At 40.8% G+C, this 12555-nt stretch overlaps 1 protein-coding gene across 3 annotated transcripts in view; it reads right to left on the minus strand.

The window, feature by feature from the left end:
- Positions 1 to 2636: 2636 nt before the first annotated feature.
- slc7a14a (solute carrier family 7 member 14a) overlaps positions 2637 to 12555 on the minus strand; it is a 28204-nt gene continuing 18285 nt past the window's right edge. For 2 of the 3 annotated variants that reach the window (XM_082517077.1, XM_082517078.1), the window contains 7 exons: positions 12256 to 12473; positions 11967 to 12113; positions 10489 to 10697; positions 10254 to 10401; positions 8834 to 9329; positions 8486 to 8722; positions 2637 to 7360 (listed from right to left, as the gene is read on the minus strand). In XM_082517077.1, the coding sequence (XP_082373203.1) occupies positions 7062 to 7360; positions 8486 to 8722; positions 8834 to 9329; positions 10254 to 10401; positions 10489 to 10697; positions 11967 to 12113; positions 12256 to 12473 (1754 nt within the window). In that variant the 3' untranslated portion in view covers positions 2637 to 7061. The remainder of the gene's footprint in view (positions 7361 to 8485; positions 8723 to 8833; positions 9330 to 10253; positions 10402 to 10488; positions 10698 to 11966; positions 12114 to 12255; positions 12474 to 12555) is intronic. The other variant, XR_014273304.1, reaches the window with a different exon arrangement.

The raw sequence follows: 12555 nt of genomic DNA on the forward strand, positions 1-12555 counted from the left end.
GTAGGTACATCATGGGAGTCACAGTTGGCAGTTTATAGCAAAGAATAAACTAATTGTGGGATTTTTTTAATCTCTCCTGGGACATTCTCATACACCAATCTTTATTTTCTGACTAAGTATTTAATTTTCTCTTCTTGTGTTTGCGCCATCATTCAACCTAGCTTTTCTATTTCCATTTCAGTCCCGAATCCAGTTCAAATCCACTATGTAAACATCCATTAATTTTTCTTCAGCTGTGAAGAAAATCATAGTAATGTTTGATTTCCCTTGACCACAACGCAGTGGTCTACACTGCTGATGTGGGTGTTTCATTGTTATTTCTGCCTGTTATGTAATGGATTTCTCACAGTTTCTTCATCACTGATGCAGAATGTCCCTCACTGTATTTTCATACTGTAAAAGACTATAAATAATACCAGATTTTAAGTACATTTAATCCTTATATGCTGTTCAAGTACCAGATTTCAACTTTTAGGTTAAAATGTCATTCTTTTAACCTAAAAGTTGAAATTATGTTTTATTGGACAATGGTGATAAAGTTTAAGGGGAACCTTGACATTGTCATGACGACTGTCTGTGTTTGCCCAGGTTCCTGCAGAGACAGGTACATGGTTTTTGAGGGTTCATGGGAGAATCTCAAAACAGTGAAATAGTAAAATAGCACAGGAGTGACCTGGATATAAGGAACAGATGTTATACAGGGGTCAGAGGCTGTTTTGACACAGACATGAAAGCTGTGCCTGCAGGTGCAAGTGCCTACAATTTATTCTGAGATGTATTCTATGATAACTGAGACGCCGGTGGATCACTGACTTCCTGATGGACAGGAAGCAGCATGTGAGGCTGGGAAAGAATGTCTCGGACTCCCGGACCATCAGCACCGGCTCCCCTCAGGGCTGTGTTCTTTCTCCTCTGCTCTTCTCCCTGTACACCAACTGCTGCACCTCCACCCACCAGTCTGTCAAGCTAATCAAGTTTGCAGATGTCACCACCGTTATTGGACTCATCTCGGACGGGGATGAGTCTGCCTACAGGAGGGAGGTTGAACGTCTGGCGTCCTGGTGCAGCCACAACAACCTGGTGCTGAATGCCCAGAAGACAGTAGAGATTATTGTGGACTTCAGGAAGCACACAGCCCCACTCCCCCCCATCATCCTGACTGACACCCCCATCACCTCTGTGGACTCATTCCGCTTCCTGGGTACCACCATCACCCAGGACCTGAAGTGGGAGCCCACCATCACCTCCGTCATCAAGAAAGCCCAGCAGAGGATGTACTTCCTGAGGCAGCTGAAGAAATTCAACCTGCCAACACGGACGATGATGCAATTCTACACTGCAATCATCGAGTCCATCCTCACCTCCTCCATCACCGTGTGGTACGCTGGAGCCACTATCAGGGACAAACAGAGACTGCAGCGTGTTGTGCGCTCTGCTAAGAAGGTGATTGGCTGCAGACTCCCATCTCTGCAGGACCTGTACACCACCAGGACACTGGGGCGTGCAGCTCGGATCTCAGCTGACCCTTCTCACCCTGGACACAGTCTGTTAGACCTGCTCCCCTCAGGCAGGAGGCTCCGGTCCATTTGCACCAGAACCTCTCGCCATAAGAACAGTTTCTTCCCCTCTGCTGTCGGACACATGAACAATAACCGTATGACTGTTCCCACCACTAACACATGACCCTACACTGTGTTCACTGCATCATTCCATGTTTGGCACTGATCACCACCTGCACTCATGTATATATCTATCTACTTAGCACTTTTAATTCTTATTCTTATTTTTATTTTCATGTCTATTTTAGCGTAATTTATGACAGTATGTTTGCACTGAAGCACCGCAGCAATTTCCTAATGTGGTAAACCTGCTCAACATTTGGCAATAAAACCCTTTCTGATTCTGATTCTGATTTTGAGAGCTAACTAAAATTAAAACAGATCAAAAGAGGAGTTCAAGGGGGTCATAAATTTATAAATGCACCTGAGCTGCCATTTCAGTCAGTGCAGGAAACACATGTGCAAGGGTTTCCTTCCAGTGCTTTGAATACACAGACTAGTGTGCAATTAGCATGTTTTATGTTTTCTGTTCTGCTAATTATGAGAATTTTTTTTATCATATAGCTGTGAGGGCACTAAAAAAACAGGACAAGTCTATTTTTACATACCAAATACTAGTATTTCAAAACAAATAAAGTCGATCATACTGTGGAAACATGAAATATACACAGTATTGTCTGGGTCCCCCATTGTAGGGGTCCAGCTGTCCTCCTCTGTAGACATGGCAACAGTGAGACATCCTATACTGATGACAAAATGCTAAAACAACAGTTTTATATTTTGAGAAATCAATCCGTATGCCTTTTTAAAATGGTCAATAGAAGTAAATTTGTATCTCATTTCGGTTAAAAATAGAATATAACATAAAATTGCTTGCTTTCTGCATTGCAGCCAAAAACTTTAACTGCATACTTTTGCACAGACATAAGAATTTGTATGTAATAAAAAATAAAAATATATCTATTTTAAATTTTTAGTTTTAGAGGGAAAAGACACGGAAAACATCTGTGTATGCATGTGCATTCACCTAATGTGTGAATAAATGTGCGAATAAACGAGCAAGCCACTGTTTTGTAATTGCAATAACTAACTTTCATTGTTGCATGGAAGCAATATCAACAACTCAGCAAAAACAGTGCACCCAGGAGCAAATTAACCACACATATGGAAGAAACCTTTAAAAAACAAAAATTAAAAACAATTACATTATACAGCTTTGTGCCAAAATATACAGAAGTGAAAAGGAATAAAATCTGCTGTTGCAAGAGAAGCCAATCTCAACAAGTCCAACACACACTGACTGGACGCTTGGCCACAGTGAACACAGAGCACAGGAAGAACATGGCACGCCTTCTCCAAGACTAAATAAACAAACAGTAACTGACTTTAAAAGCAACAGAGGCAATCTTTGATTTTGTGTGTAGTTTACCATTTATAGAATCGTATTAAAATAGTTTCTGCGTGTTTTCTCTTATTAGTTATTAGTATTCTTACTCCTAAACCACCTATAGTCGTATTGACGTCTTGAACAACCATTTGAAAAACCTTCAAAGGAAAATATTAACGTTTATAAATGAGCCTTTTCATTCTAGAGAGACTATGGCTGTTAAAAATATATTTTAGCAGTTTCTCCCAGGCCTCCTTGTGATTAAACAAAACCACAGACAGTGAAGACTGATAACTCCACCCAACTCTGCTGTGTACACCTTCCCGAGGAGGATCCGTGAATGGGAAACAGCTGTAGAAAAATACCTTTCTTTTAGTTCACTCCTCCTATAGTGTTGTACTTTTCACCGCATCGTGTCGTTGCAGAACAGATGCATCGGATTCTACACTAATACTTTAAATATTAACGAAATACTAGCAAAAATTCAGAAATTATCCTTTATACCAATGACCAAAGTCACTTTAATAAAAGAAAAATCTGTCTGCTTGTGATAAAGTAGCTTATTAGAAGAGAAGAAAAAAATTTAGCTCTGTTTTTTTCTCAGGTCTTCACTCTGAAGAAACTACAGCCTTCTGTACGTGAAAAGTAAACAAACATTGTGGACTTTGGCTTGCAGAGGTTGTGGTTGAGAAGATGGACAAAGAGGAAGTAGGCATATTGTAAGTGCTTGAGGAAGGATGTGAGAAGAGCAACCCACATCAGTGTGTTTGCTACATGTACTCCTTCTTTTTCAAATGGAGTCCTGGTTCTCATACCTGGGCAAGGAGATATCGTATATAATATTCCTTTAGCTCTTTCATTTAACATAGTATTGAGTTATAAAGTAAAATTCTGGGTTCCCATCAGAATAGAAAATGCAGCAAAGTGCAACAAATGCACAAAATCATCCTGTAGGATAGTGGTTTTATTTAACCTATTAAATTGTTAAACATTAGTCCTTCCAGAGCAGAGAGGCCAACGTTCCCAGGTATAAGAATTAAGCCTGCATTTGGTTTGGTTTAGTGTTCCATTACAGGTCATTGCGATCAGTCACCGCATGCAAGTACAACATGTATAGTCTGGGCCTCGTGCATGACAGCATGCTACACATTCACCAGACGATCACACTGAGGCGCAGGCGTAGACCACAAACACACATCGCACACACATACAGCACATGCATTCGCACAGTTTTTATACACACACGCAGATCAGATAATATAGAAAGTCGGCTGTACAGTCCAGTGTGAGAGGAATGGCATCGCCTGAATTTACTTTTTTGTTTTGGCTGAGCTATGAATGCAAAGCTGTTGGATTCTTTTGGCTGAGTTAGGAAGTGATCTGAGTGGGTATTTTGGCTCAAAAGTACAAAATGAAAATATGTTTAGATGTGTGCGAGACTTAATGTGCAAATGCTTTTCCAACTGTATCACCTAGAATAATGTTTATATTGGACAATTCTGCAAAACTTTATTTTTTCCTGTGCCAACCGTAAAAAAACTGCTATAAAATATCAGTTGTTCTAACATCCATGGCTGGAACTTACAGTGTGGTTTAATGTAATATTGTGGTCGTAAAATATGATTCCCCCCCCCTCAAGTCAATAACCCAGTCACATTTCCATAAAAGATACTAAAGTCATGACCTTGGCAGACTACATAGGCTTCACACTCAACCGCAACTAAATTCCAACTCCCTAAACTTCCACTTGCCTGCACAGCATACTGCTCCGTGCGCTGGCTACCCGCAGAATCATTCAATATGAACATAAATCCCTGTGTATATGGAGTTGGTATAATCTCTTCAATGGACATCACCAAAGGGCCTGTTGATATAATAATTATTTTAATTTATTTTTTCATTTTTGGTTTGTTTTATTTTTGTTTTCTTGTTTTTTGGAATGTGTATGGTTGTGAGGGGGGCAGAGGTGGGGTGGGGGTATAGCGTGGCATCCTTAGATTTAGTGCATTAGACAAATAAGGCTTCCCTGGAAGGGACTGATGCAGCAACAGGGGCAAAAGGTACAAGTAGGACAATCAGGGCAGACAGCAGCAGCAGCTATATAGAAGAAGCACCCCCCACCTATAAGGGTGGGGGGTGCTTTGGTTGATGCCAAAATCAGTTATAGTGCCATGAATGGATACATTGCACAATCCCTTCAATGTAAAGCACTTTGTATTCTCTTGTTTAAAAGTGTTTTACTCTTAAACATGCTTTGCAGTACATACTAATTATGAAATCCAACCCCTAACCTTGGCTGTAGCTTACTTGTCCTACATGTTAAACCACACTGGCTCATTATCTGATCCAGCTGATTTTCACAAGCTCTTCTGAGTGCACCAGCAATGTAGGTACAATGTGAAGAGTGGGACTTCAGCACAAGCTACATGCTTTAAAAACAAAGTAGGGCCAAATAGTGAGGTTCACTCATACCAGCTTGAGCCTAAGTGGGAGCAGGACCACAGGGAGTGTAGTAAACGCTCCAGTGACAAACCAGAAAAGCGATAGCGGACACCCTTAAGCGAAACAGGAGCTAATAGATCGACAGGCCATGAACAGATTGCTGTTACAAATCCTGACTGAAAACCAATCCTGGCTCTATCACTTGTGGCTTAAAGTGGATGACATGGCCCGATGGATATCAAGCCGAGGGTGAGGTGGCAGCGAGAGGAAGGTAGAGTTGGTTTGGAAGAAGAAAGGAATTGTGGAACCTTATAAAATGCAAAGAAGAAGAAGAAGAAGAAGGAGGAATTGAAGAAAGAAAAGGAAAGGAGGAAGAGGAAGGATTAGATTTCATTTCATTTGGTAAAAAAGAAAGCAAAAAGAACAGATGATCATAAGTCAAAAAACATTCTGAATGAATTTTAAATAAAATCGTAAACTTATCATGCAAAAAAAATCAGGAGAAAACATGACTTTCTTCAGAGTAACCATAGTGGTTACCAGTTAGTATTCAGCTCATTCTCTTTTGCTATCGACTACTCTCTCCTATTTTCCAATATACTGATGAGTTGATTTGTTGCAAGTGAATTCACGCTGAGCTTCATGCTGGGGAAGAGTGGGAAAATATATCTATACATACAGAGTAAAACAATCTGAAGAACACACTTTATACGAACACAAATATAATAACCCATGTAAAGGTGGATTTTGAGTGTACATGCAGTACACCCTCAAATACACACGCAGGCAAAATTAAAGTAGAAAACCGACATAATCAGAAACTCACGTACACATACAGTAGATGAAGGCACTATTGCAAGCAAAGTCCAAGTAATATTTGTGACAGAAAACATCGACACCCTTTCCCACATTCACCTCAGAATCACTTGGGCTAGATGTTTGGGGTCAGGGAAACATTTAAAGCATGAAATAACACTGAGGGTTAACGGTTTTTTATTATTATTTTGAGGGTATGCACAGCACTTTTGCTTTCTGTTGAAAATTCCGAATGAACGGAGAAAACCAGAGCTGTCCACAGGAAGTCATTTGGGCTTGCCGTGCTGTCATCTAACCTTCCTGCCTGTCTGTTAAAACAGGATGGGACATGCTGATTCATCTGCCCCATCTCGTTGCCTTCTCCTCTATTGTATCTCGTAATTCCGAGAAATAAACAGTTAAAAAAATTGCTTAACAGACACTCTCATTTGGTTCAGAGTTCAAAGAGCCACATTGTATTTTATCTCTTGCTACATCTGCACTTTTTCTGTCTGGCCTTTCTTTGTGTGGCATGTGGATTCCAGTAAGTAATAACAAGAAAATGAGTCAAGACACTCACGACCTTGACATCTAAATTTCTGTGGAAGCGGGGGAGCCAGGCACGGTGGAATAAAGTGATAGAAAAGCAGTTCCACTGCCAACAAACAATCTAGCCCAAGAGTTGGACACACAAAAAAACACACATGCTGGCATGAACACGCACGCACACACACACACACACACACACACACACACACACACACACACACACACACACACACACACACAGAGTCATTCGTGCACTCACATATTCTTCCCCTCCCACCCCCCAGGCAGCAGACAAGGCAGTACATTCAGGGTAACGCAGAGTCAGTCCCTTAGAAATCCATTGGATCCTCCTCCGCGAGGCCATGATTGGCAATGGTTCTGCCTCCACTTTTCGATGGCATCCCATCATTTTCAGGTTTTGCCACAGGGGGCGAGGTTTGCCCTGATGCCCCGTCTGGCGCACCCCAGGCGTCAGTGGTAGGTGGGTAGAAATCATCTTCGAAGCCGCAGAAGCCTTCGTCAACACCTTGATCGTAGCGCTGGTAGGTGGAAGCATGCACCTCATTCTCTCTGGCTGTGATTTCCAGAGTACTATTCCACATGCCATAGCCAAAGTATATGAGCACACCTACAAGAACAGAACATGTTAATATTTTTCACACATACATAATCCAGTGGATCATATTTATTAGACCTTGGGGCATGATTTTAGTTGCTTAAATAAAAATACAGAAAAAAAGGAAAATCTCCATCAACCTAAAAGCTCTGTTGGACTCTCCTTTTCCTTTCAGCCGTATCCTTTTGGGGGTTGCCACAGCAGATCATTTGCCTCCATCTCACCTTGTCCCTAGAATCATTTTCTGTAACAACAAGCATGTCCTCCTTCACTACATCCATGAATCTTGTCTTTGGTCTTTCTCCTTTCCTCTTGCCTGGTAGCTTCATCTTCAAAATCCTTTGTCCAGTATACCCACCATGTACTGTGTACATGCCCAAGCTATTTCAGCCTTGCTATTGCGACATGAGCTGTCCCTCTGATGTCCTCATTGTTAATCTTGTCCATCCTGGTCACTCCCAAAGAAAATCTTAGCATCTTCATCCCTGCCACTTTATCTTAGGCTCCTGAAGTTTTGTCAGTGCCACTGTTTACAAACCACATATCAAAGCAGGTCTCACTACCTTCTTGTAAACCTTCCCTTTCACTCTTGCAGCTATAAAGGCAAGTTAAAAATAGGTGCTCAGATAGATACAACTGAGGCAGGAAGGAAAAGGAAAGTTAGATGCCCCAGGTCTTCCACAATAAAACAAACAAGAAGTCACACACAGTCTGTTCTTTATTGGTCACAAAATTTAAATTAAAAAAATAGTTATTTTTAATTACTCAGTCGTTACACTAAGTATCAACTGTCATGAGTCATTGCTTACAGTGCAATATTTTGGTTGGCTTTTTGTTTCACTGCTATATTGAGATGGAAGCAGCCAGTTTTCATATAAACCATTGCCAAACATATATACATTACATTCTATAATTATATTGAATTATTTTCATGCATACAACATGGAAATAATTTAGCAACCAACCTGCATAGTGATTAAACACGACAAAACTAAAACAAAAGTCTCATTAAGTTCCTGCTTGTCCTTCTACATGACTGACAGGTGTGGAACTGACTAAATAAAAGCATTATCTTTTCTCTTTCCGAATGTTTTAAAGTTAATTTAAAAGCAAACAAATAAAACATCATTTACTTACCCACGAGGCACCAGATTGAAAATCGTATCCAGGTGATTGCAGACAGTTTGAGCATGAGGTAGATATTAACCAGCATGGCTGAAGCAGGTACGAAGGGCACACAGGGTGCCATGTAGGGAAGTCGCTTAGGATTCTCTGGTTGTTGCAGGATGATGATGACTAGTAGGGCAATGATAATGATGAAGACGATCAATAGCAGCAAGGCCCACCAACGACCCTCCCCAATAGTGCTAGCTCCTGAAAGGAAGAAATAATTCATTCAATTCAGTTCAACGCTTTTATTATTTGTTGACCAATCTGTGCCTGAATCATACAAATGTGAGTGTGAGTTTGTTAACTTGTTCTCACCAAAAATTATGAAGGAGCAGAAAGCAAAAATGAAGATGAAGAGCAGCAGAACACACACAGTGACAGTTTTCCCCGTTGCTGGAGTCGGTCTATCCATTTTTCCCGGTAGGCCCAGTCGGATCCTCAAGGTGTAGTAGCGTGGTCCAATCAGCTTCTTTAACCGCCGGGACAGGCCACCTTCTGATTCTTCTGCTTCAATACCAGTAGTCATATCCACTGTACCATAGTTAGGGTGATTGGCCGTGTATGCATTTTTATCTGGTTTGCCAATCAGCATCTCATTGTCACCCAGTGAAGGCAGGTTTTTGGCTCCGCAGGTGTTAGTGGGCGGACCGCCATACTCATCGGCCTCGCTGGTTGGTGAGCAGGCGTCTTTCTCACACTCAGCCAGAACGCCTTCCTTCCTCTTTTTATTCTGCTCCTCAGAGAGAAAGTTCACGAAACCATGGATGTCTCCCTCAGGTTGGTAGCGTAAGAGAAGCACACAGAGACTCACCTGCAAAACACATGTCATTTATAAACAGGAGCTCCATCACAAAACCATTTTTAGTAGTGACATTCCCATTCCACAGGAATTGTGTGGATGTTTTATTTCAAAACAAACAGCTCAATAATTAGTTTTTACAAAAACTGACTGGTTCATAAATCAGTGACTCATTATTATCTTAGTTAACTGCTTACCATCTAACTAGTGTTGTGCAGCCATGGGTAGAAGGTAATCTTTAGAGCCTGATAAACACATGCCCACATGTCTTGTACATACTGGTGACTCTGTTAAGATTTGTTGTCTATGAACACATACAGCTATCCTGTTATCATAGGAAATCATGCACTAGAGAGATTATTTTTCCTAGCAAGGTATCTGTTATTGTGTGCAGTATTTCATAGCTCCTTTAAAGAGCAGTGCTTTTTTGTCAAATCTGAATGTATAGCTACTTAGGAGAAGAAACACCAATCTTTCTGTTTTCAGGCTATAAATTTCTTAGAGTTGAGATGAAAGCTGAGCAACGCATCTTCACTTAGTTCTTATAAAACAATTGTTGCTGGATTATGGATGCCCCCTGGTTACAAAATACTGTGAATTGATCTCTGTAAGGCAGTGTAATACAGTGAGATTGTGGCTTTGTATTGTTCTGCTTAGCAGTTGTTGCTAGTATGTTTGTTTAGACATCCTTAAATACATCTCAAGGGCTTTATCCAGATATATTAAATGCATTCAGTTCAATTCAGTTCAATTCAATTTTATTTATATAGCACCAAATAGCAACAGTTGCCTCAAGGCACTTTATATTGTAAGGTAAAGACAATCAGATGCCCCTCAATGTGGAAGGAAAAACTTCTTTAAAGAAAATTGATCTAAATAATATTGAGAGTAAGCTTCATGATGTACATGTTTCCATTATTATTATCCAACACTCACCAGGGTATAGGCCAAAAGCGTTCCTATGGACATCATCTCTATGAGGTCTCTAAGGCTGACCAGGAGGGACAGCAAGGAAGCCAGAAAGCCTGAAACCACACAGGCTACAACAGGGGTCTCTGTGTAGGAAGACACATGGGCCAGGAACCTATAAAAAAGAGATGAGATGAGACTCATATGCAAACATCATTAAGAATGACATATAAATAAAAATGCAAGTACAGTGTGAACTAACTTAAAGAGCAGGCCATCTCCTGCCATGGCATAGATGACCCTGGGCATGGGGAACAGCGAACCCAAGAGGGATACAGTCAGTCCAGCTATAGAGCCTACCGCCACTATGTACTTTGCGAACATACAACCATGCATGGCAAACATCTCCATCAGTGGTGCATCCTCATCAATTTCATTGTATGGTACCATCAGTGTCAGAATCACAGAAACCTGGAATAAAAAAAACAAACATAGTGTTGATTATTACTAAGAAATCTTTACTGCAGTTCTCACCATAAAATCAAAATCTCATCATGAATCTATTAAAGTACAGAGAAACTTTAATACCAGTGTTAACAAGCAGAAATATTAGATTTTTGCTGCCAGAATTATAGTGTATTAATGCTGCGGGATGATGCTGCAGAAAAGAGACTAATTCGACTTCTTGTGGAGGCTCTTCTCAGAGTAACTCTGTAGAGCCTATAGTCACATCAACATTTAGACCCTAGATACTAAAAAGAGTTGAGCTACATCCTTAGAGCTTAGTTTTGCTTAGCTAATATGCTCAGCACAGAGCATGCTCCATCACATGCAAAGTGGTCATTACTCGTGCCTCACTCAATATGTGTGTCCCTGTGTCTGATGTGTGATATCATGCAGAGCCATCTGTCACAAATGCTGTGCTGCTAATCAGAAACTGACAAACAAGCATAAGTTTGCCTTGCAAACTCTTTGATTTAAATGTACTGCAAAAATCAATGTCACACACACACACACACACACACAAAAAGATGTGACAGGTAATGTGTTTAAGCTGATTTCTGAAGATTGAACAGCAGCAACCACGGGATCCTCACAGCAGCAGAAAAGTTATTCCAAGCAGCCTACAGTGAGTGAGATCAAAGAAAGGTGGAGATTAGAGAGAGGCTGGTGCATAGGAGAGCGATGATGTGGAGGAATAGATGTGACTGTGAAAGAGAGAGACAAGGATTTCAAAAAGAAGCACTCGAGTTTTTGAAGTTGATGCAATCTTTGCCACACAAAATGCTGAAAAACGTCTTATATCTGATAGGCTGCTGTTCCACAGCACCCATAGCAACAACCATCCAGCACACATTATGTAATCAGGAAAGCTGTACGGGCTGTAAAGGTGGAGATCATAGATTAGATATACACCCACAAATTTGAAATACAGCATCTTCATATTTATTCATTCCGTGTATTGGAAACTTGTCAACATTTGGGGGAGAGCAGGCAGCTGAAGCTAAAGCTGAATTTCAGCACATGATAAGTGATCAATATTCTTTAGGCTTATAATTAAATTAAGTCATTTTACAAAATATATCAACGGAAACCACCATAACATGAATGACGCTCTACTTTGTTATACACAAAACTATTAGTGTGAATAACAATAGATTTGTCGATTACTTAACAATAGATATATAAAGAATAGAGTGGTCATGTTTGTTTATGCAATATGTTATAAAGCTAACTCACAGAGACATAGGCAGTGAGGCAGGTGATGAGTGAGGCGGTGATAGCATAGGGGATGGAGGTGTTGGGACTCTTGGCCTCTTCTCCTGTTGTAGCAATGATGTCAAATCCAATAAAGGCATAGAAGCAGGTGGCTGCACCCTGCATCACCTGCAACACAGAGGAAACAGAGCTGATGGATGTCCTAAAGAAAACAACCAAACAGCACAGATACCCTGCTGATGGTAGGGGGGTTTCTGTTTGTTTGTTTGTTATTTATTGTGTGTGTTTATATATACATTCGGATGCATACCCCTGACCAGCCGAAAGGCAGAAATCTCCCCTCGTCCCAGTTCTCCCCATTTACAAAGAACAGGCCAGCGATCATCATGAACACCCACACTATAAGGTTGATGACGTTCAATGCGTTGTTGAAACCAACAGAGTTCTTCACTCCCAAAGCCACTATCACTGTCACCAGCAGTGCTATCAGCAGTGCCAGTAGGTCTGGGTAGGACTGTTCTCCTTTACCTGGAGAGGAAACACGCATGCTTGAATACACAGAAAGACATAAAAGTGCTGTCACCCTGTGGCGCTGAAGATGAATATATCC

This window comes from Aulonocara stuartgranti, assembly GCF_965226115.1.
Source record: "Aulonocara stuartgranti genome assembly, chromosome: 19".
Lineage (NCBI taxonomy): Eukaryota > Metazoa > Chordata > Actinopteri > Cichliformes > Cichlidae > Aulonocara > Aulonocara stuartgranti.